Source organism: Dermochelys coriacea, chromosome 8 (genome assembly GCF_009764565.3).
Source record: "Dermochelys coriacea isolate rDerCor1 chromosome 8, rDerCor1.pri.v4, whole genome shotgun sequence".
NCBI lineage: Eukaryota > Metazoa > Chordata > Testudines > Dermochelyidae > Dermochelys > Dermochelys coriacea.
In genome coordinates, this window is record NC_050075.1 from 50,741,886 (window position 1) to 50,765,525 (window position 23,640).

The following is a 23,640-nucleotide window of genomic DNA, read 5'->3' on the forward strand; positions in this document are numbered from 1 at the left end:
CCAGCCTGTATTCACCTCACCCTACAGCAAAGGCCCGTGCAAGCCTCTATGCCCTAGAGGTGAAGTCCTTTCCAATCGGGAGATCCGTGGCATAGGAGCTGCCTGGTGGGGAAGCAGCCAGGAAGGTGGGTGGGAAATGGTAATGCTAATGAGGCTCTGACTTCGCACACAGAGTGCTGAGGCTGCTATGCGCCTTCCCCAGCTCCAACAGCGGCAGCAGCCTCCGCCACTGGCATGAACACTTGGTATTAAATTTATAACAGAAACCAATTAAAAGATAACAAGAGAACACAAGAGAACATATGCTCTGGATCGCAAGAATTTAAGTGTTTAAAAAAAAAAAAAAACCACAACCTCCAGCTATCACAGGAGAAGTTTCAATATCGTTTCAAAAGGCCCACAAACTATTTCAAAACGCATCTCTCCAGCCATTAGAGACTAGCAGTCAGAGGCGAGGTGATCGGTACAAATGGGGAGGGTGGGATGCACACGATGACCCAGGAATGCTCCATCTCTGGGTGGGTTGGGACAGGATCTCAAATGAGTATTTTGCTGCATCTGGAGTATGTTTCCTCACTCCCTACAAACATAAGCACGTGGCTTGCAGGCCTATGGATCTTTAGAATGATTCCACACCTTTCTTTTCCAGACTAGGCCAAAACTATTTTGCAGCAGGCCTCACAATGAATACTGGCAGGTCTCTTACTACTTAGCAGTCACTGCAAACGGACTGCATATGTACATAGATCCGATCAGCTCTTTGCAAACAGCCTCAAAGCTCTCATATACTTTGCAATGAACTTTCTGGGCAAAATAAAAAGGGACACAAGACAATCCAAGGCAGTGTCAGGTAAGTCTGCAGTAGTGTAAAAGCTATCAGCCAGGTTGTGCCTCTCTCTGCAGGAAGGGTGTGAGGACTCCTACTCCACCTACCATCACCCTGAGTTGGCAAGAAGTGCAATCTGGGTCCTTGCGTGGCCGGCCCAAAAGAACCAGGGACTCTAGTGTAATTGCTCAAACATTTGCACATGCACCATGCAGGTTCTGCAGTAGGAGAATGTGGGTCTTTGTCCTGCCTCTAGCGCTTGGTCCACATAAGAGGTTATTGGATCAGATACAACTTCTAGCTAGAAGACATAAGCCAAGCTCCTCAAAAGTGTCTAGGTGCCTCATTCCCATTGATTTAAATGAGAGCTGAGAAACAGCTGAGACATGTTATCTTGGAATGCAAACCACCAATGCAAAGTTCTAACTGCTGCAGGTTAACTGCATGTATTGCATTTTGCCATGAGTCTGCGGGCTCCAGATGGAGAGAGAAACATTTCCCTGGCCAGCGTAACCCACTGGTGAGTGTCCCTGGTCCCCATCTATATCGATCCGCAAAGGACACAAGTTGGTTACAGGCCCTGCTAAGTAGACTTGGTTCTGTGGCTCAAGCTAGAGCAGCTCATGTATTTTGCTCTGAAAGTCTTCAGGTCGTACCCTGGTGTGCTGACCAAGACAGCGGCTGTCACACCAGCATGGCCAGGAGTGGCTATGCAGCCACGTGTTCAGGATTTAGTAAAGCTGGTGATATTCAAATCCCCAGGCACCTCTCCTGACCATTTGGTTTCCCAGAGCCGCATGGACTGACATGGCAGTGGCTTTATCTGTGAAACTGCTGGGCATGCAGCAGGAGAAGGGGAATAGGTGGGTAGTCCTTGAGTTTCCAGGGCTTCTCTTGGTATCTACTGAGGTATCCCCTTTTTTCTCCCATATGGACAGCATGGATTTTCCCTGCTTTACTATAGCCTAGATTATTCTTTCATGTAACTGGCAGAGAATGTGGAAAGTGCTTCCGATGAAAGAGAGACCCATTAAAAACCCACCTGGCTGGCATCAGAAAGGGAACTTTGATCTGCCAGCCTGTCTCATTGTCATTTGCTTTGAACAGAGAGGCTGACAGATCCTTCCCTCTTCAAAGGAAATCACATTGATGTCACTTAGGTGGAGCTACTGGAATGCCCACTTTGCAGGAAGCACTCGGCAAGGGAGAGTCATTTTTTTTGGACATGAAAAGATAGGATTGACACGTCACTTCTCTGCCCTCCAACTGGCAACCATCCGACACTGGAAAACGATGCTGTGGCCAAACTGTGCGCTGGGCCACACCAGCATCAAGCCTGAATAAGCCCCTGGAAGTCAGAGAGCAGAATGTGGCCCTACGAGACACAAGGATTAAACCAATCCCACCCATCTTGAATTGGAGGAGATGCTCCTACATCCTTCAGCTTCAGCCGGCGAAGTCATCACAGCAAGAGATGTTGCAGTGCTATGGCACTGAGCTGCCAGGGGTTGATATTACATGGTAGCGCCCCAGGGCACTGAGGCTGAGGTCAGCAGGGGGGATCCTCTGCTGGTGTAAATCAGCACAGCTCCACTGATGTCAGTGGGGTCATGCCCATTTACACTAGCCCATGGGGTTTAGCATGGAATCATGCATCATCAACAACTCAGGATACAGGAGTTCCTATAGGACAACCACTTAAGGTGGTAGGGGGATCTTTAGATCACCAATAGCAGTTAGGCGAAGGATGTTCATTGTTCAGGGCTTTGTTTTTGCTGCAGCTGGAGATCACATGAAAGCAGTTCTAGTTACAGTAGAACCCCTATTTTACAAACTAACCTGGGATTGAGGAGTTCGTAAAACTGAAAAGATCGTAACAATAAGCATCTCAAAAGGTCCAGTGCTTAAGTTGCAGGATGGTGCACAGTATCGGTATCTTCATGTCCTTCACACCACTGCAAAGTGATTTCCAATGCACTGAAGGCACTGGAATGTGAAGAGATGGAGATTTGTTCTTCATCTCATGTGATTTGTTTTTCCCCGGCCAAGAAAAAATGGTTTGTGTAATTGGTTGTTCGTAAGATTGGTGCTCGTGAAATCGAGGTTCTACTGTGTTGATACTATTATTTGTCCCTAGGGATTATGTACTTAATTTCTCTCTCGCACCTCTACAGTCCCGCTGATCTGGGCAGGAAGTAGCATCAGAGAAGGAAGAGGAAGTAGAAAGTTACTCAGGATTGAGTTGTTCAAAGTCAGCGTTTGCTCAAGGCACAAAGCTGAGGGCTCAGTCTGATGAGGAACCTTTGGACTCCATCAGCACAGACTGGCCCCAGAGGCCACTTCCCTGGAACTTCACCCCCAGTGTGATGTTTGTCAATTGCACGCATTACAAGGGGGGGTCAAAAAAGAACCAGCGCCTCAGTTAATAAGTCAGTTTGACTCCATCTTCTACGCTTGAGAGAACTTACTGTTTAAACACTTTGCTGAGAAATAGGACAGTGCTAACCTCACTCACAAACCCCTGCAAAGAAAACGAGCCTGTTAAACCAAAAAAGGAGAAAGGCCACTTCTTAGCTTCCCCATTGTCCTGGAAATGGATTCCTTTGGGACAGCTGTGCAGACACAGGGAGAAAGCAGCAGCCACAGGGAATGGTTTGTCTCTTGCAATTTTTCAATCAATATCAGCTCTGGACATTCACCAACTAAAAGCTAGGAGGAGAAAGTAGCAGGTGTTGGAGCAGGAGAGAAGCTGCAAGGAGATACTGCAGGGGAAGAAAGGAAAAGACTGAGACCGGCAGAAAGGAAGAGACCACTGTGAAACGGCCCAGACCGGGGGGGCGGGGGGAGGAGGAAATAGAGAAAAGAAAAGTCGCTGTGCTCGGAGAGATGCTGCCGCTGAACTACAGTGGATTTAATACTAAAGAGGGTGGCTTTGGGCAAACCCTTGCTTCAATAGCCATATGAATCCAAGTGATCCATCCAGAGTCAGAGAAAGGTGAATTTCCCAAATCAGACCCATGCATAGAAGCCGAGTATCCATCATGCCACGACGGAGCAAGTCCCATTATTTATTTTAGTGTCAGGAATTTGAATCTCCAAACTTAGAGATGAAAACAATCTATTAGATTGTCTAGTTTACTTCTTGCAAGTGCATTGTTGTTCCTTACAGTACAGGTCAGGCAGATTCCCGCTGGCTGCAAATGGCACTCCCATAACCTGTAACATTCACCTGAATGGGACATAAGAATGGCCATACTGGGTAAGACCAATGGTCCATCTAGCCTGGGTATCCTGTCTTCTCACAGTGGCCAGTGCCAGGTGCTTCACAGGGAATGAACAGAACAGGCAATCAAGTAATCCATCCTCTGGGCGCTTGGCTTTTTATTGTCTCTAATGACCTCATTCAGTCCCTACTGAAGCCAGCAGGAGTCTTTCCACTGATTTCAGTGGGTGCTGGATCAGGGCTAAATAACAAACAAAATGAGTTGGCGCCTTAGCTTGAGCAGTTTGTTCACATCACAAAATCAGCATGACTGGCTGTAGGAGTCTATGTTGGGGGGAGGCAAGATGGCCAATGTTAATCTGGTGGGTTCTGCGCTTTTCTTGGCAGGGAGCTAAGATGCCACCCTTTGCCCCTGCCCTTGAATGCCGAGGGCCCCCACTACTAGCCCGGGAAGGTGATAGAGGAGGGAAGCGGGGGAGGGGTTTGGGTTTGCTCCTTGCTCTGAGTCCCAGCCCCTCTCAACCCCTATGGGTTTCTTACTCTCGTCCCCCTTAGGTGGAGTTACCCTCGGTCCTTAGATGCTGCGGGGAAGGGAGTCTCCCTGTCCTGCTGGGGCAGGGTCTCCCTTACTTCAGTACTCAGGTCTTCCAAATCTCTCAACACACCTCCAAGCTCCAGTCCTCTCTCCTTCCTCCTCCCCCCCATGTCTGCTTATAGCAGGGGGTTTAATTACGTTCCTAACAGGGCCTTGATTTACTGCAGGTGCTCCAATTAACCTGCAGCCACCTTCCCTAGTCTACAGGGAACCACACCTTAATTAGCCTTGAGCTTATATATTTCCCCTCTAGTACTCTCCCACTGCTCCCTGGCCTCCTGTATCACAGGGGGATAGAGAACAGCCAGTATAAAGGTGAGAACACACTCCATTGGTGCAGTCAGGCACACCTGGCCTGGAAAAGGGCTCCCTTACCTTGACTCCACACAGCTGGGATCTGCCAATATGCTCTCTGGAAGGATGCATGTATGTTCTTGATCACTGGCTAGTCCTCCTACCTTTGCTTATGTCTTCGTACTCCAGCCAGAGCTGCCGCTGGACCTGTTTATTGGGATACCAGATGGAGCAGGATTCCTCAAAGCCATAGACTGCCTCCTGGATGTAGTGGTTGCCAAACTGGTCTAGTAGGGCCACGAAATCGCCTCGGGAGGTGGCTCCATCCAGAGAATGGAGGGCGTTGCTGAAAGCTGCAGAGGAACGGACACAGTAAGCAATGAGAAGTAGAAGGCACTAGTGAATATGAGAAGGAGTGGAGCCAGAGCTCCCAACAAACCCCACCCCAGCAGGGCCTTACTCCATCTTATGGCCGAACATGGCCAAGTAATGGTTGTGACAATCCAGGCTTTGGTTTTCAAGGAGAATAGGATCAAAACCTCACTCAATCCAAAGGACTAACCTCCCCATCCCGCTTTGCAGCCCAGCGGTACTTACACTGGGAGATGGCCAGCTGGTTGAGCCGGACATGGTACATGACGGAACGCACCTTCCAGTGCTGCAGCAACGGGTATCCAGACACCTCGCTGAAATTCACCATCCCTGAGGGAAACGGGAGAGAGACCTCCTCAGTGCTGGGGAGTGGCGAGCTACCCAACAGGCAGTCTTTCCCACACCAGGAGGGTGTGCGAGACCATCCACAGTGCACAGAGGGGAAATGGGAATGCTGTGTCTTAGGGAGGGAGGCTGGGATGTCCAGAAGAGTTCTGTGTGGGCCTAACTCTGCTTTCGCTGAAGTCAGCAGGGCTTAAATATTAATCTTCCTCATCCCTGGCTCTTAGCTCGCACTTCAGCCACCGATCTCAAAGTGCTTTCCAAAGGCAGGCTAATCCATTATCCGCGCTTTACAGGTGGCGAAGCTGAGCCACAGGGAAGGGACAGGACTTGCCTAAGGCCACCTACAAGGCAGTAGCAGAGCCAGGAATAGAACCCAAGTCCCAATCCAGTGCTCTATCCTCTAGGCCACACTGCTTCCCTTAGCACAAGCCAAGCAATACATTTCCCTTAGGAGCAGGTTACTCCAGATTTGTATCCTCTCAGGTTGATTGCGCCTTCCTCTGAAGCATCTGGTGCTAGCTGCTGGTGGAGGTGTGATACTGGGCTGAATGGATCACAGGTCTGATGTGGTGCGGCTGTTGCTATGATCTCTTGCATCTTAAAACTGAGTGGCTCACATCCCTGTATTCTGATCGGTGCCTGACCTTTGAAAGCTCCGAGATGTTGTGACAAGTACTGACAAATGAATGTGTGAAATGCTCTCAGCCTCCAGTACGGACTGCTTAGCTGACTGCAACAAAGGGACAGGGCGGATTTTCTTCTGAAGTTTTTGATACAGGCTAAAGTGTCCTGCTGCAAAGGAACTCTCATTTTTCTTGCACAGTAGAACAAGCAAGGCAATGGCTGGGAGTTCAGATCCCAGGGTTTGGCCCAGAGTTTGGGAAGTGGTTTGGAATCCTTCTGGATGGAAGATACTTGATTAGTATTTATGTTATAGTAGGACCTAGCGACCCCAATTGAGATCAGAGCCTCACTAACTTAAGTGCTCCGTAAATATATCGTAAGAGACATTGCCTGCCCTGAGGAGCTCACAGGGAAAGAGCTATGTTCTCTATTCCAATCCTTGAGGGGGCCATTTAGGGATCTGAGGCAAAAATTGGGGATTGGTCCTGCTTTGAGCAGGGGGTTGGACTAGATGACCTCCTGAAGTCCCTTCCAACCCTGATTTTCTATTATTCTATTTTACAGATTTGGAGTGGAGTGGAGGTAGGGGAAGACTGAATTAAGTGACAGTATCACTCCCAAGCTCCCAAGTCCCCATTTTAACCATAACACACCATTCCAATTGTCACCTATAAGCTTTGTAACTGCAAGTCATTATCATTATCAGTGTTTCCTGTGAGGGGCTACTCACTTCCTGGGCTTCGCAAACCCGGCTCGAAGCTAATGCCCTAGGTAGCGTCTGGCTTCCGCTGCCTGATCTGCTGTAAAGGGACAGTTCTGCCCAATTAAATCTTGCCTTGGGTGACAGAATGAGCTAGGACTGCACTGGAGGAAACAACTGGGTGGGGTAAGAGTCTAATTATGCTAAAAGATGATTTGAGGGTCAGCGACTCTCCAGCAACTAAAAATACATCTTTAAAGGAACGTGTTTGGGTTTGTTTCCTCGCTCCATCCCAGCTCGGCTTCTGAAGATAACAAAGCCTTTTGTGGGCATTTCATGGAAGGCCGGTCCCAAAGGCATGTCCCGGTATGTTCATTACTCCACTAATTAGACTTTTTGAATGAGCCAGCCTGCAAATGCAGCACACTGGGCATTGCCGTATGCACTGCCTTTAATCCCCCTTGCGGCGTGATTGCCGCCATGTTCCATGCCAGGAGGAATGGACACAGACAGTAAGAAAGCCAGTGAGACCCATTAGGCCACAAGTACCAGGTGCAGGGAGGAAAGAGGAGTGAGGCACTGGCTGGGGGGGGGGCAGTGACCCCTTCTCTCGACTTGTCAAAGTGCTGAACCCCAGAGGCTACTAGGAAAGACAATGGCATTTGGGGGTGCTCAGCACCTCTGAAAATCAAGCCTCATACCTCTGCTAGATTAATTTCTCCACACAGAGGATAAGTATCACCTGGACATTGCCCACCTGTCTCTCCTGACCCCCCACATCCAAACAGGGCAGGGAAAGCTCACAGCAACCCTTTTACATGAGGAGTGAGTTTATAAAACGTTCAGTTCCTATGTATTATTAATGGAGGTGGCTGCACTTCTCTATCAAAAAGGCTACCTGTAAAATACGGGAAAAGAAAACGGCCGGGCTTTTAAACTCCCGGCTTGGGTGGCAACAGTAAAACTCACTTGGAATTTCCTGGCTGTGTTTCATAATGTCCAGTGCTAGGAACGGGGAGCAGTGGTGGAATCAATTCAACAGGAAGCACGGCCACGGGACAATCAGCACCCCAGCCAGAGACAGCAGGGAATAACAGGATCATGGGGGCTAAGAGAGGGGGTGCCACTTATGCCATAAAAATTATGATTTCCTGGGGACAGCAGAGTCAACTAGCGTGGCTGACATTTAAAAAAAAAAAAAAAAAAAAAAAAAAGCTGGAGAATGTTAGAACCAACAGCAACGTCTGCAATTTTGCATGTGCTCCCATGAGGGTTGCTGACTCTAGCTGTCCAGGGTGAGCAGTTGTCTGAATGGATCAAGAAGGAATTTTTCTTCTTCAAGAAGATCTCCATGAAGATCTCCTTCATTTCAATCTCTCGCCCATTTCAATCAAGTTAAAAGATGTTCTGCCTTCCAGCTGGCTCTTTCTGATCTGCATCAGGGCTGGGCTTCTCAAAGGAAACGCAGGCACCCAAACCTCATTCAAATGAGGCAGCTAACTTCCTTAGGTGCCCTGGAAAACTCCAGCCATTGCTGTTACCTCCCAGAGTTACAGTGAGATTCCTATCTCTGGATTTCAATCCACCAGCTCCTTCCAAATTCCTTGGAGTGCTCCTTGTGGGACTCATGCATGTTCCCTCAGAGTGTGGGCAGCATGTTCAGTGGTGCCCCATCCAAAACTGGAGAAGAGCTAATTCCCAGGGTGAGTGGTGACAGGGAACAAATGCACAATTACCTCTGGATTTGAGGTGCTACTGCCGGGATATGTTCGGTGGGCCTCCAGCTAGCACCTAATGGATGTCTGCACCCACTCAAATATATTAAAACCATATGACCACGCGACATAACTAGCAGGGTTGACTCATTAGACTGCACCAACTGGGATAACATGGGGTATGGGAGGTCAGAACTGAGGGGAGGCATCAGAGCTGTGGAGGGAGCCCAGAGCTGGAAAAACAAAGAAGGTTTAGGTGACGTAGCAGGGCTGTGTATGCAGTTCAGGGCTGAAATAGCAGGTAGTGCTGTGGGTCAGGAGTGAGAAAGCACCCACCGGCTGAGCAGTGGCTATGGATTTCTTATAAATGACGTGCTTCCTGAACACCCTTTCTCAGCATGTTGCGTTTTCTGGTAGTTTCGAAACAGTGATAGTCAGCTTTAAATCTCCAGCAACGTATGGGTCACATGACAGTAGGCAGCACTTCATTTGACCATCACTTCTGGTGACTAATGTCACAAAACGAGGTCTGCCAATTTTACACACAAGACTGGTCATTAGTTAAGCACCATGTGCCTGAGGCAAGACATTCTGCTCCGAAAAGACAGGCCTCCACGCTTCCAACTAAAGAAGAATTGCCCTTAGCTATTAGGGTTTATTCTTTATAGGCCGGGGCCAGTAATGGATGATAGAGTCACTCTACATTCCATGGGTCCAACCAGCCTAGGGGACTGATGACAGATGGACCAGTCAATCCATTACACTACACAAAAAGGATACACTATGTCCTACCACCCACTTGGTTAGCAACCTTGCTCCATTTAGTGTTATGCAATATGAGGTAATAGCACCGAGAGGGTAGTGAACAGGCAAACCAAGAAAAACTATCCCATGTCAAGGGTTCTTCAAAGGCTCTAAACAGCTGGATTGTGCAAGGAGAGTAAAGCTGCATTTTCTAAGTGCTAATAAATGGAGCTGGGAAAAAGGAGACATTCCTGGGCCTTGAAATTCCTCTTACTTCAGTGCTCACTGTTACTGATGACTTGAACGTGTGGCTCTCCTCTGAAAAGTGGTTATGCAAAACTGGCCCCTTCTTATTCAGCACCTCTATCCCCCCGTGTGTATTCAGAATGATGCCGGGATCTGCTGACTTCAGTGAAAAATACAAGGTTTTACTGCTTTTTACCTCTGTCAGCTGTGAAGAGCCAGCCCAGCTCTGGAGAACGAATTGGATTATTTTCCAGCTTGTGCCTCATCAACAGAATTGTTAACTAAGTTCCAATTACAAAACTGATTGTGTAACAGCGTGGCCTTGATTACACCTGTGTAACCACCTCAGAGCCAGCAGGGCTGAAAAGGGAAGTGCAGTTTGAGGTCAGTAGTGTAAGTGAGGGCAGCGTTTGACCTTGGGGTCTTTATTACTGTGTATGCAGGTCAGACAGAACGAGGCCTGACTCAGTGTTGGAGATCTACGGGACTTACCTTGGGAAAGTGGACTGGAACTCAAAAGACCTGGATTCTAGTCCTGATTCGGCCACTGAGCTCTTGGGTAGCTGGAGAGAAGTTACTTTAGCTCTTTGTGTTGTAGCTTTCCCAGTGTCTATTTGCACTGTAAGCTCTGAGGGCCCTGATCCTGACTGGGACAGTAGGTGACGCTTTAATATGAGTAATGGCTAACAATGAGTGCCTCCTAGCAGTTAGCGAGCTATCCTGCCATGCCAGGCAGCTGGATGGGACCTTTGGCTAGTCAGTCGTGATCCCCAAGAAGGTAGGGAAGGGAAAGGGCATGTGCCAAGGGCGCCCACAGGTGAGTAGGAGCAGCCAGGGCATCTGAGGTCTCCCAGGCTTCTCTGACATTTTGACGGGCCAGGGAGGCCTTTCTTTGCTGAAGCTGGGCAGTGAAAGGTTCCCTCCCTCTGCCCCATTTTCCAGGTGTTAAGAACTCTCTCCAGCCTTCCACAAACGGAGCCTGGGAAAAGAGGAGCCAGAGTGTGGCTGGAATCACTTACCAGTCAGAAAGCCTGGGTCAGGTGTGGGCTCAGAGATCTGCTCCTGGCACTGGTTCTCCAGGGGGACAGTAGCCACCACCAGGCCATCTGGAAGCTGCTGCTCCAAGCCCCGGGCAAAGTTGTTCTGCCTGCAAATTCAAGAGAGTTACACTTGTGTTCGTTAAAGTGACCGGATCAGCAGCCCTGGAGAACGAGGTCTAGCGATACAGACACAGGTTTTAAGGCCAGGGGGGCATTTGTGCTCATCTCGCGTGCTCTCCCACACAGCACAGACCACAGCGTTTCAGTGATCCCCACATCAAACCCTGAACTTCTGGCACAGTTAGAGCTTCTCTTTTGCCAAAACACACATCTTGATTAAAGACCTGAAGTGACAGAATCCATCACCTCCTGTAGTTAAAAACCTGCACCTTATCCACTCTGAATTTGTCTAGCTTCAGGTTCCAGCCACTGGCTCGCATTATGCTTTTGTATGCTGCATTAAAGGACCGTCTGCTATCAGAAAGAGAACAAGTGTTCCATGATCAGTGGAAGCTCAACCTCCCCACCACACACTGCATTGTCAATGCACCTGCGCTTAACGTACTGTTCAGTCTCCTGGGTCTATTTAAATCCTAGCTTCCTGCAAAACACTGGCTGGTGGGTTTGTGACCTTGGCCTCAAAGGTATTAGCTATTAGGTGCCTAAAGACCTCAGAGGACCTGGGTCTTGGCCATTAAGAACTGGATTGTGGCCAACAACTCACTGCAACCCAGAAGAGCCATCAGATAGGATGGACTTTCAACTGCACCCAACCCAGGCTGCATTTAAAAGCAACAACTGTAAACAGCAAAGATGAACAGCAAAGCAAACTCACCAGCCCACAGTTAGCTCCTTTTCCTGTATCCCCCATTTCCTTGGGAAAACCCTTTCCTGTACAGAAACAAGAGACTATGGACCCAGGACTGTTACGGACCATGACTTCCTAGGGGTGATACACGTTCCAGACGAGAACAGTGATAGTGCCTGCCTCATGAAAGGAGAGGACATGGTATTCACCTGAAGGTCCCTTTCAGCACTTGTCCAGCTGCCACCTCCCTGGAGTGGTTGTTGTACCCGTAGAATATTTCCCCAAACAGAGTCTGATTCATGGGCAGCTCCCGGCTCTCCCCGCAGTCACCTCCCTTTGGACAGGACTCTGAGATCAGCTGGCACGACCGCCCATCCACTCCAAGTTTGTAATCCTCAATGCACCTGCCATGGGGGGAAACCCGGCACAAGCCATTACACTAGGGGACTGAGCCAATACATCCAGTGGTGGAGGAGGGGAGGGACCTCAATGCAAGGAAAGAAGGCCCCTCTCTATGGCCAACTGGAACAACCCCAGTGAAGCACAGGAGCTACTGAGTTATAACCACTAGTGGCGGACGGCTCCCAGAACAGTTATAGTCGCCTGATCATCTTCAAGACATGAATGGAAGACTGTTCACTCCAGTGCCTTGTTTGGTCCGATTCTAAATAGCTCAGGTGATAGCACTTCCACTGTTCCCCTTGACAGACCAGTCCATGACCCAATAGCTCAGACTGTCAGGAAATTATTCCCAGTACCCAGCCTGCGCTCCATTTGCTCCCAAGCACTGGGTGGATCCGCCTCCCGAGCAAACAGAGCCGTTCTGTTCGCTTACGAAGAGGTTACAGCGCAGACAATCCCAAGGGGAAATACTGTTCTGATTTCATAGCTAGTGTGTACACTCAAACTTGCACCTGGCTGCCCTCCTAACAAAGGAATACACAGTGCCCTGAGGAAAGTGGAGGCGGTTTCTCTCACTAACATACCTGCCTGTCTGGGAAGGAGGAGGCAGGGAGCTCTGGTGCATCTCCACAATGCGGGATCTCTTTCTCGTGTTGTGCAGCTGTCTGTGTAAGAGGTAAGACCTGCCCCCGCCCCACCTGCATGTGCATGGACACACATACACATGTGCAGGGCAACACTAGAAATGCTGGGTGCCCAAGGGGCTGCATTGCATGGCTATCCCTGACCCAGCTCAAGACACCATGCAGTACGTTCCTTTCCTGCCCTGGGTGCTAATATGGACGTGTAAGGTTCCCCCACATCGCTGCCCAACTATCTCCTAGATGAGGATGGAATGGGCCGGGTCACTCACCCGCAGAACATGAGGATATTGTACAGAGAGGGATCTTCCAGCAGAGGCACCATCTGCTGGAGACACAACTGCTCGCAGCCACCATTGAACCCATCCGAACAGTCCACACCAACATGGCGGTCATAGCAGCCAGTGCCATCCTTCATAGGGCTGAGACCTGCTGGGCACTGGCATGACAGAATGACAGAGATTAACCAGGTTCTGGATACAGGGACTAAAACAAGCTTTTGCTCAGTTGTTAGCATATAGTCCGGAAACAGCATCTGAAATCCACGCCTGATGTTCTCACCTCCACTGGCTGTATTGCAAGAAGGCAGCATTAAGCTTACAATAACAAACCTGTTTGCAGCTCCCATCTGTGCATCACTTGCTGCCAATTTTCATCAAAAGACTCAGTTGGATGCCACCCATTTGGACTGGAACAGTGGGGAGGGGGCGGCAGGTCAGGACTGAGCTGCATTGGCAGAGCTGGGCAGAGCTCTAGGATTAGAATAGCAGGGGGTGCAGGCCAAGATGGAGCTGCATTGGCAGAGCTGTGTAGATGTAAATCCAGGATTGGAAGAGCAGGAGGGGCTGTGGGTCAAGGCTGAGGTGCATTGACAGAGCCATGTAGGGGCCCAGGACTGGAATAGCGGGGGTGGGGGGTTGCAGGCTGGGACTGAGCTGCCTTGACAGAGCTGTGTAAAGCGCTAGGATTAGAATAGCGGGAAAGCTGCAGGCTAGGACTGAGGTGCATTGGCCAAGCTCTGTAGCAGCCCAGCACCAGAGATGCTGCAGGACAGGACTCGGGGGGAAAAAATGACATGGGGCTCAGCTAGAATTGTGGGCTGAGTCATCCCACGAGTTTGCAGTCTGTGCACTGCAGCGCTTGGGCTAATGCAACTTCGAGAAGGAGAAAGGGCTTCATCGCTACGGAGAGCGCACTTCAAAGTTCTCCCCGAGCACGGAAGCCCCTTAAAGACTCCTTAAAGCAAAGAACGAAGTGCTAGAGGCCTCCCCACCAGCACCCCCCCACACACACACTTTTCTCCCCTACCCCTCACGGGGATTCTGCCAGCACAGCACAGCAGCCTCAGGGTGAGGAGCTCAAAGCAGGCTACCACTTCTACATGTTTTTCCCTTCCTCTGACCCTGACTGAAGATCACACAACAGGATGCACATTGTTCGCGGACATTCATTCTGCAATTTCCAAAACAAACGGCACCCTGCAAGCTTGTTAGACTTCCCTCCTGGCCCAATCCCTCTACCCCACGCCTGTCTCCCCTCCACACCAGCTGGAGTGCTGGGACTTGACAGCACTTCAGGCGGTTTTATGAAGCCACATCTCGCTGTGAGAACCCAGCTGTTCAGGATGACAGCAAACAGGTAAATGGCACAACTGGGGATCCAGCCCAGCACCCATCCCCCCTGCTCTCTGGCTCTTCAGCTGTTCAGCCAGATGTGCTCTCAAGTGGCGTGGGGAACTGGATGCTCCTGATTGATTTGACTCCTTGGTGACCAGCAAGGCCTGATAGAAGCGGGTTAGAGAGGGAAGAGTTTTTACTAGTTTTAATTCACTAAGGTCAGGCTCTGAACCAACTCGTTCTGAAGCTGGTCCAATACAATCAAGACGGCTGTTCCTATTTCACACAGCACAACACTGTGAAAGCCCACTTGGTTACAAGCGCCTCTTGCCCCATCAAAACTATTTCTCTCACCAGACATTCAGCATCACAAGGCTCTCTACAGCTCCCTGAATGGATCACCAGAAGGTGGGGCAGAGGGGAACAGTCACCTGGGTGGCCACTAGGTGACTTCACCAGGTCTCTTCCAAGAGCAAAGTGCACTTGTCTTCTGCGCAGTTACTATCATGTGTCCTGCCTCTTCAGGGTGAAGAATTAAGGCTGAGAATCAGGAGACTCCTTCACTCAAGGAATGAGGCAAAAGAAAATGTCTCACAGTGTCTCCTGCTTCTCCCTCACACCCAGAAAGTCACCGCAAATTCAGGCCTGATTATCCTGGAAGTTGCATCCCCACATCTCCCAGGATGAGCAGCCACCAGGGGTTGCTACTTGACCTGGTTTCTGTGGACAGAACAGGGTCTGCAATTGTAGAACATTAACATCCTGGCTTGTAGGAGAGTGTATTGAAATGCATCGTTCCTCTGATGCAGCTGACACTGGCCACTCTCAGAGACACGGCACTGGGCTAGATGGGTCCTGGCCCAATCTAGCATGGCAATATGCTGCAGCATAAAGTGTGGCACTCGTGCAGCGATGTCACAATGCAGAAATCACAGGGTTATGATGTTACAACGAGAGGACAAGGGCTGATGGATGGCAACCATGCCGTGCAACCTGACTAAAAGCTAGGTATGTCCAGCTTGGCTTCACAATGACTGAGGCGTGGGAGGTCTGGTACTTGCAAGGTGTAAAGGCAAAGGGTCTGATTCTGCCCCTCTCGCTTAGATGGAGTTGCAATTTACGCCACAATTGGTCCCACCGACTTCATTGGGTCTGTTTGCAGAGAAGAGTGTTCCTCACTGGATGTGTGGTAGAAACAGACCCCAAGGAGAGGGAATGCTGTAGAGTGCGGGAAGTCGCTTTGTACAGGTAGCCCTGCTTTGCACCCCTCCACCTCTAATCACATACTGTATGATCTCGATCCGCTATGGCCCCGAAGTTCCCCTTTACGTGTCAATCCTGCCTGGTTCCTGTCAGTCATCTCCAGCCTGTACTGCTGTCCAGGGTGGTTCAAGGGGCTGTAACTCTAAGCAATGAGCAAAGGGTTATGTCAGTAGGACAGCAACGAAGATGGAGCAGACTGGGGAAGAGGTTCCCAAGGGAAGCGGTGGAAGCACCCACTGCTTGAGTTGTTTAACAAGTGGCTGGCGAGCCACAGGCAATGTGCTCCCTGTGAGGTCAATGGGAGCTGTAGGGGCTCAGCATCCCTGAGAATTAAGCCCCAGGGGACCTCCCATCTCTGGGTTGTTCCCATGCCTCTGTTGGCTGTTTTCTTTATCTCTTGCTCTTTGCTTTGCTAGCTCTGGCAGCCTCTCGCTCACTCTCTGCTCTACAGGGGTTATGCTGCTGCTGCCAGAAATTTATACGGTCTTGGGGTGAGGAGCATTCCACCTCCAAAGCCATTTACCACACCCATCTCTGGCAGAGAGGGTCTCCCAGAGCACTGCAGATCAGTGCAACTGGGGAAGAGCGTGAATGATGAGACATGCTCAGCAGCTTCACAGCTGGCCTCCGAAACGGGCGGATGGCTCGTCGGGAGCACACGTACAGAGGCGCGAGGGAACGGGGGAGATGGAACATTGCTGCTGCAATTCAAACAGAAAAATATTCCCCTGAGGTATGAAAGCACCATATCCAGGCAGTGGGACTCATGTAAACACAGGGACAATAAGAACACTGGTGTGCCATGGAGAAAGGGAGGAGATGTGCAGGGCACATGGTAGGAACCCCTAGCCACTTACCCACCCCACTCCTGTCTAGAATTGGCAGCTGGCTACACACGATGGGTTACACGGTGAAAACAGAGCTCCCAAAAGCACCAACCTTGAGCTCCATGTACCACCGGCAGATGGAGCAGTTGGTTTCCAACCACCCATTTTGAAGGAAGATCTCACGAAAGCCACCCACTCAACAGGGACCTTTTCCTTGTGCTATGGCCAGAGATGTGCCATGCCTGCCAAAAGTGGGGGGGAGGGGCAGAGTGAGGGCAGCTGGCTTCAGCAGTGTTACTGAGCATGCTCATGTTAAGTGAGCATGCTCAATACAAGCCAAGTGGCAAATGATGGCGGGGGGGGGGTGGTGTCTGGCTATGGCAGACACTGCCAGGTTTCTCTGCACACTGACACTCATTGCTCCCATAGGCCTTCATGTGGGGAGAGATTTAAAATGTCTCCATACCCAGCACAGTCCATCTCCTTCCTTGTGGGAGTCAAGGGACGCAGTGCTTGACCTGCAGGGTCCCAGGAACAATCATTAGGATGCCTAGCTCCACTGGGGATGGCCACCCACCAATCTCAGTCATAAGCCCCCTAGGGCTGTGTCCTTCTGCTCCCATGGGAAACGCTCTCACCTCAAGCAGTGGCTCCCCCGCACTTCCTCTGCTGGAGCCACACAGTGGGAAGGAGACAGATCGGTGGCACAGCTCCCCAAGCTCTCATCACAGAGAGCGTCTCTCTGTCCCATGCCTGGCACAGCACCCACTGTCTCTTCCTCCTTCCTGCCCATCTTCTTTCTTTGCTGTCTATTTTTTCTCCTATTTTCTCCTTGTCATTTGTCTCCTTGCTCCTTCCCCCCATCCCAGTGTGACAGCTCCTCCTCCTGTTCCCCCACTTGCCCGAAAGCCGACGTCACATCTGATGGGGGCTGTCTGTCGCATAATGCATGGCTGAGTGCCACGAGAGCAGAAATCGGACTAGCTTGGCAGGCTGCTGCCCCAGCCTGCAGTCAGAGACGTGAGCTGCCTCTACAGCAGAGACCACCAACCAGGGAACAGGGAAGGAAGATGGGAAGCTCTCAAAGGGTCATCCCAATTCACCAGTAACACCAGAAGCCTCCATGCAATGGTAGCAAGATGCATCTGGGGGTCATGCAATTATCCCTGCATCCTTCTGGTCTTGTGCCCCCCTCCTTCGACTAATCTCCCCCCATCCTGGCAATGGGGCCTGCTCACTTGGTTGGGAAGCACCAACCTAAATGGTCTGAATCATTGCAACACGTGTAGCAATTGGGACCAGCCACTTTTCGCTACGCCATGCCTGCAGGTGACATCTCCCCACAGCCATACCCCAAGAACACTAGAATGGCAATATGTGGCAAGGGACAATCTGCAGCAGCCATTACAATGGTGCCAACCGGCAGCTCCTCTTAGCTGAGACCCCAGTTAAGGAAGAGAATGACCAAGTTCCAGGACTCAGAAACAAGCCAATACACCCGAGTCTATGGGACTCTGAGGCTTCTACAGGGGAATGAGGGGCGGGAACATCTGCGTGTAGTGAGGGTTGATGCTCCCTAGGTAACTTTTATCCTCATTAATTTGGTGATGTTAGCAGAACTCACAGCTCAGAGGCCCCTCAGGGCTGCCTCATTGTCTTAGGCTAGAGAACTGTGGGTAGGTTGAAGCTGGGAGAAGCTATCGATGAATAAGTTAGATGGTGTTGGGAGAGCTACAGTAAAGCTGTAATGAGCCTTCTGAAAAGCAGGACCTTGTTAAGTGATGTGTTTGTTTGATTCCTCCCAAGGCATTATGGAAAGCTCTTAGCTGCCCTCCCACACATTTCTTATCACATACAGCAGACAAGACAAACTTTGGGCTCTGACCCCCAGGACGCACGCACCACACAACCGGACGAGTCCAATTTGCGGTCTGAGATGCAACGGAAATTCTTGCTGCAGCCCCCATTGTCCTTGGAGCAGTCCCGAACCGGTCCAAAGGAGTCTAAGAGAACCTCCAGGCTATCAAAGGAGGAGGAAGTCATCAGTTCTTCTCTGCAAGGGGGGGGGGGGAAGGGACACAATACAAAATTCAGATTGTAGCGCATAAATATATTAACTCCATTTTAATCTAAAGTGCTAGTGAGTACAGACATTTCACACATCCACCAATAGATATTTGCACCTACAGTGGTACATGGTCATGTGGCCATATTTTTGTACATAACTGTACTGATCACAAGTGCAAATTAGACTAACCATACACAGTGGTTGGCTGGACACCTCACTATCCATTTGTGCATGGGCAGTGCATGCTGTGCACAGAGTGGTAATAACTGCATGTACAAATGCTGCCAGATGCCCACCTGGTATTGTGGAAATGTGACTCGGAGGATCCCCATCACTCAGTAGTGAGGACTCTAAGTCCACACGTAGCTGGTTAGCTTTAGTCCTATGAGCCGACACTAGTAAGACCCAACAGGTACTCTCTGAATGACTTAAATCTACTGGGAACAGCTGAGATGTCTTTGAAGGCATGGCTCTAAGCAGGCTGAGGACAACAGCATGCAAAAGGCACACGGTGAACGTTGTACTAAACTCTGCCCAGGAACTGTGCACCTGAAGGGTTGCCCAGTATACACAGTGAGAGCTTTATGCAAAGTCCATTAGAGTCAGAGGAGAAACTCTCATGGGACATCACTGGGCATTGGGTCAGGCTATATATCCTGATGTCCCATTGACATCTGAATGAACATCCACCAGAAAGATGCCAAATGCCACAGCACTGAAGGACTTTAACAATACATAAGCTGCGGTTAGTTCTATGGTTCCTCCAACTTCAGAGCCTGCCTTGTGAGTGCAATCCTCCTCCCCCAGTACTGGTGTGGCCCTCTGGATGCCCCGTGCCTCCAGCTCCCCCGCTCCACGAACACACCTACCTGACCTCCACCGCATCCTCCATCACAGTCATGTCCGTTTTGCACTTGGCTGAGGGGTTGACGGCCAGTTCGGCCGGTGGGATCACAAAGCTCTTACTCAGTGGCAGCCACATCCCTTCCCCCAGGGTGTAGGTGAACCTGCCATAGAGAGTTAGAACTGTTCACTAGGGAAGGAAAACAGCACCCACCTGAGTTTGAGCCACACAGGGGGACAAGGGGAGGTGCACATGTAGGAAGCGAGGTGCGACTGCCACAGCAACTGGATAAGGAGGATGACGCAGGGCCCCTGCCAGCCCCACCTCCTTGAAGAGAATGGTGGATAAATGTCCTGTGAAGAGCCCCTCCACACCCATGACCCAAAGCACAGACAGCTCCTGAGCCAGCACATGGGACGGAAGGAGATGCTGAGGTACTAGGATGGCTCTGGGTGTCTATTTACAACCCCCATTCCTATAGTATCCAGCACCTCACAATCCTTAATGTATTTGTCCTCACACCCCCCACAGGAGATAGGGAAGTGCTACCATCCCCACTTGATGGGTGGGGAACTCAGGCACAGGGCTGATTAAGTGACTTGCCCCAGGTCACCTAGGAAGTCTGTGGTTGATCCAGGAATCGAACCCAGGTCTTTGGAGCACCTGTCGTATGCCCTCCCTACTAGATCATCCTTCCTAGCCCTCAAGCCAGCCTCAATGCCTTCAGTAAAGTGCTGGCTCTTTGTTTTGCTATGGAGTCTGACTGCAGCACCTGCAAAGTGCCAGGGGCAGCCTGGCTACAGGGGGAGAAAGGTCCCATGGAGCATGGGATGGGAGAAGAAGGAGAAGACAAATGGGGCTGTGGTTAAGGGAGGAAGACTGGCCTTGCAATTTGGGCAATGCACAGACACACGGAGGATGTGGGACCATTTCCTGGCTCTGCAAGACTTCTTGGGTGACCCTGTTTGAACCATTTAGGCTGGGAGTTAGAGGACACCACTTCCTGCAGAAGCTGGGAGACTGGCTCCTTTGAAAACTCCAGCTTTACTCTCTCTGTGCCCCAACTCCGCATTGGTACAGTGGGGCTTCTTTTAACTGGGTAGATGGTAAGTCAGGTTTTCAGGGTCTGGAACAGCTGTGTTTGCACAGGACCAGGCATGCGGGGGTCCTGACCTCCAAACACTGCTGAAATGCAGAGAGCGGAGTGGGGGACAGCAAATCACACCCAGTGCAAGCGTAAGGAAGGGACAGGCAGGTTGCCACTTCCCCCCTCAGAGCAGGCACACACCAGCTGCAGCACTCCCTGGAGGAGAGGCGTTCCCTGTCAGTGGGAGTGGGGAGCACACTCAAAGCTACAGCCCTACCTCCCAGCACAGTAGCTGCGGCTCCTAGGCAGACGAGTCCCTCTCCCTGACAACTACCGCAATCAAGGCCGTCAGAGTAGAGGCAGGGGCTGAGGGATGCAGCTAGAGGTTATTCAAATTTATTCATTCATTCATTTGCAAGCTCCGCATTTGTCTGGGTGGGTGTCATCGCAGGGGCTGCCAGCAGGCTCACCGCTTACAGGCAGTAGAAATGGGCAGGCACGAACAAGGAATCTGAACATTAGGTCCCACGTGAGCAACACGCTAATCATTGTGGTGCAAAGGGGAAGAGGTCTCTTTTCTCTCTCTCCCACTCCCCACCAGCGCTCATTTGCTGCTTTCATTCACAGCAGACATACCAGCCTTCTCCAAAGGAGGTGCTCTCTGTCCCTGGGGCCTGGGCTAGAACCTCTGATCTCAGGGTCCAGCCCAAACTGTAACTGACGGGTGTCCTGGGGCAGCTTATCCCATCACTGCCCGCTGTAGGATTCTGCCTCTTATGAAGCTGGTGCTTGCCCTGTCAGAGACAGGAGACTGGCCTAGAGGGACCAGTGGCGCGATCCTGCGTGGCAATTTGTATGTTTCCCCAAGAGGAGGCAGTAGGACTATGAGCAGCCAATCAGGGGCCCTCAGCAGGAGCCACTAAGCTAGTCACGGCTCCAGCTGCCACAGAAGCCTCTTCGCTTTCTTTCTTTCTTCCTTCCTTCCTTTCCCCATTGACTGATGTTAAAGGTGCTGCATTACCAGGCCTGGAAGCTGACATCCTCTGCCCATCCACAGGACAAATGGAGTCCAGGCAGTGCGCCCCACCCCCATCCCACAAACATGACTCCAGACTGCCCTGGCTAGATCACCTCTAGGCTGAGCAGCAGGTTCAGCCTCCATGGCCTATTCTGCCCATAGCCTCTCTAGTGACACTGCCGGCAAGTGGCTGGGTGGAGTTAGTAGACCTGGAAAATCGGAGGGCGGTTAACTCACCCACCAGTGGGAGATCATGGGGGAGAGCATCCGAGCTTGCCAGGTATTCAGAATGCAGGGAAGCTGCAGACCCGCTGAGAATAAAAGCCAGACTCCAGCAGACAGGAGAATCCCACTAGCCAAGAGCAGCCCCCGTGCACTGTCAGAGCACGGAGAATGCTGTAATCCCGATCCCAGCCCCACAGAGGGTGACGCAGGGTAGGGAGAGGCGATGCAGCACTGCGAGCAGGAACTGGAGTCGGTGCGTATACCATGCCTCCCCGATGCCCACGGTGGAAACAAACTGCTGCACTCCATGCCTGCTCCCAGGTGCTTTACAAATTTCTATATTATTAGTCCCTTCTCGCCAATGGGGAAACCGAGGCATACTGTAGGCAAGTGATTTGCCCATGGTCATAGAGTGAGTCTGTGGCCAAGTTGGAAAATAGAACCCAAATCTCAACACCCAGCCATCAGAAATGCTGCCACTTCCAAGTGCTCATGACCTCGGTTTTCCATCTCACTCAGTGCAAGAAGCTAGGCATCCCCTGCCTCTTTGCCTCTTCCCCCTCCTGTCTTCCCTCTCCCATCCCCGGAAGCACTCACTGATTCATTAACTTTTTAATGCCTCCAGAAGGGGCTGGAGGGGGGAAAAAGAGAAATGAGGCTCTCTCTGAGACCCTGCAGAGCGTAAGGGCCTGGTCTGTATTAGGACACAAGCTGAGGTCTTCACCCAGCCCTCAGGCCAAATCCTGAAGCCTTAGTGAGGCTCTGCTCAACTTCTGTCAGAGTTTTGCCTGAGTAAAGTCTAAACCAGGTAACGGCCTCAAGGTCTGGCCCTTAGTACGCTGTAAATGGAGAATGCCCTGGTTCACAGTGGACATGACGCAGTCCCATCGAGCGCGCCACGTCACACCTCCTGTGGGCAGAGAGAGGAAACCAGGACAAGAGCGGGGAAAATGGGAGATTGCGGGGACAGGAGAGAACACCAGTGCAACCACACAGCAGGGAAGCAGGAGGGAGAATGTACCAGAGCTGCCACCATGCAAAGGGGAGCATGGACAGGACAGCAAATGTGATGGAGAATAGCACAGGAGCAGCCATGCAGCTTCATGCACGCACGCACCCCCCATGAGCACAGACACCCAGGATCAAAGCCCAGCTGCCTTCACAGCCAGTGGATATAGTAATAACTCACTTCTTCCATTGAGTTAGTGCTTGTACTGAAAGAGACCCATCAACCAGTTTCCCCAAGCCACCGCTCAACCCAGACGTGGCCAATCAGATCCCTCTGTTTGACGCCCACAAGAGATGTCCCGTGGCCCATGGGAACTGGGGAGTGTATTTATTGACTGACGCTTGAGGCCCATATTTCTGTTTGTGCCCAGAGGGCATAGGGAGGGGCTGGCTGGCGGCAGGGAGTTAAGGTAACTGGGGATGCTGGCAGGGCAGCCAAGCCTTACCTAAAGATCTTATCCGAAGGTTGCTCTCCCAGCACCAAGTCAAATCCACGCTGGAATATTGTATATGGCCATGGTCTGGAAGGAGAAAAGAAAATGAAATTAATATCGTTTACTAATTTGTACAGCACCACGCGTATCAGATTCGGGGCCTGCGTCTGATCTCACATACACCCGTGAATATCAGAAGTGACCCCACTGGTGAGTCACACCAGGTTTATGCTGGTGTGAGACCAGAGTTACTCTCGCTACACATCCAGGGATTGCTTCACTGGTCAGTGGAATGCAGTCGTCTCTAGAATTGCTGTTTAGCATTGCACAGTAACACTGGGCAACAATTTAGGACAGGAAGCAGGGCCAGTGCTAGACTTGCTGCAAGGCAGAAACTAAGGAGTAAGCCCCCACCCCGCAGAAGCTGAAGCCCCAGCCACCTGGCAGCTCCCCACCCCTGAACGTTCCTCTGTGCTCCTTTGGGGGGCATGCCCCCCAGATTGAAAACCCCTGCTTCCGTGTGATTTATTTCCATTTTTAGCAATTAAATCACTAAGACTCGCATTACATTTCCCCAGAGTGACTCTGTAGAGATGATGTAACTTAGCTTTGCGGGGGCCCCGCACAATTGCCCTACTTGTCACCCCCCCAACACCAGCCCTGACAGGAAGTGAA

At 50.9% G+C, this 23,640-nt stretch overlaps 1 protein-coding gene across 5 annotated transcripts in view; it reads right to left on the minus strand.

Annotated features, from left to right (window-relative positions):
- The window catches only part of ASTN1 (astrotactin 1), a 193,926-nt gene that overhangs the window by 31,347 nt on the left and 138,939 nt on the right, over positions 1-23,640 (minus strand). For all 5 annotated transcript variants that reach the window (XM_038414175.2, XM_038414178.2, XM_038414177.2 and 2 more), the window contains exons 9-16: positions 22,978-23,052; positions 19,219-19,356; positions 18,184-18,334; positions 12,848-13,014; positions 11,742-11,936; positions 10,704-10,831; positions 5,536-5,640; positions 5,103-5,291 (exon numbers count right to left, since the gene is read on the minus strand). In XM_038414175.2, the coding sequence (XP_038270103.1) occupies positions 5,103-5,291; positions 5,536-5,640; positions 10,704-10,831; positions 11,742-11,936; positions 12,848-13,014; positions 18,184-18,334; positions 19,219-19,356; positions 22,978-23,052 (1,148 nt within the window). The remainder of the gene's footprint in view (positions 1-5,102; positions 5,292-5,535; positions 5,641-10,703; positions 10,832-11,741; positions 11,937-12,847; positions 13,015-18,183; positions 18,335-19,218; positions 19,357-22,977; positions 23,053-23,640) is intronic.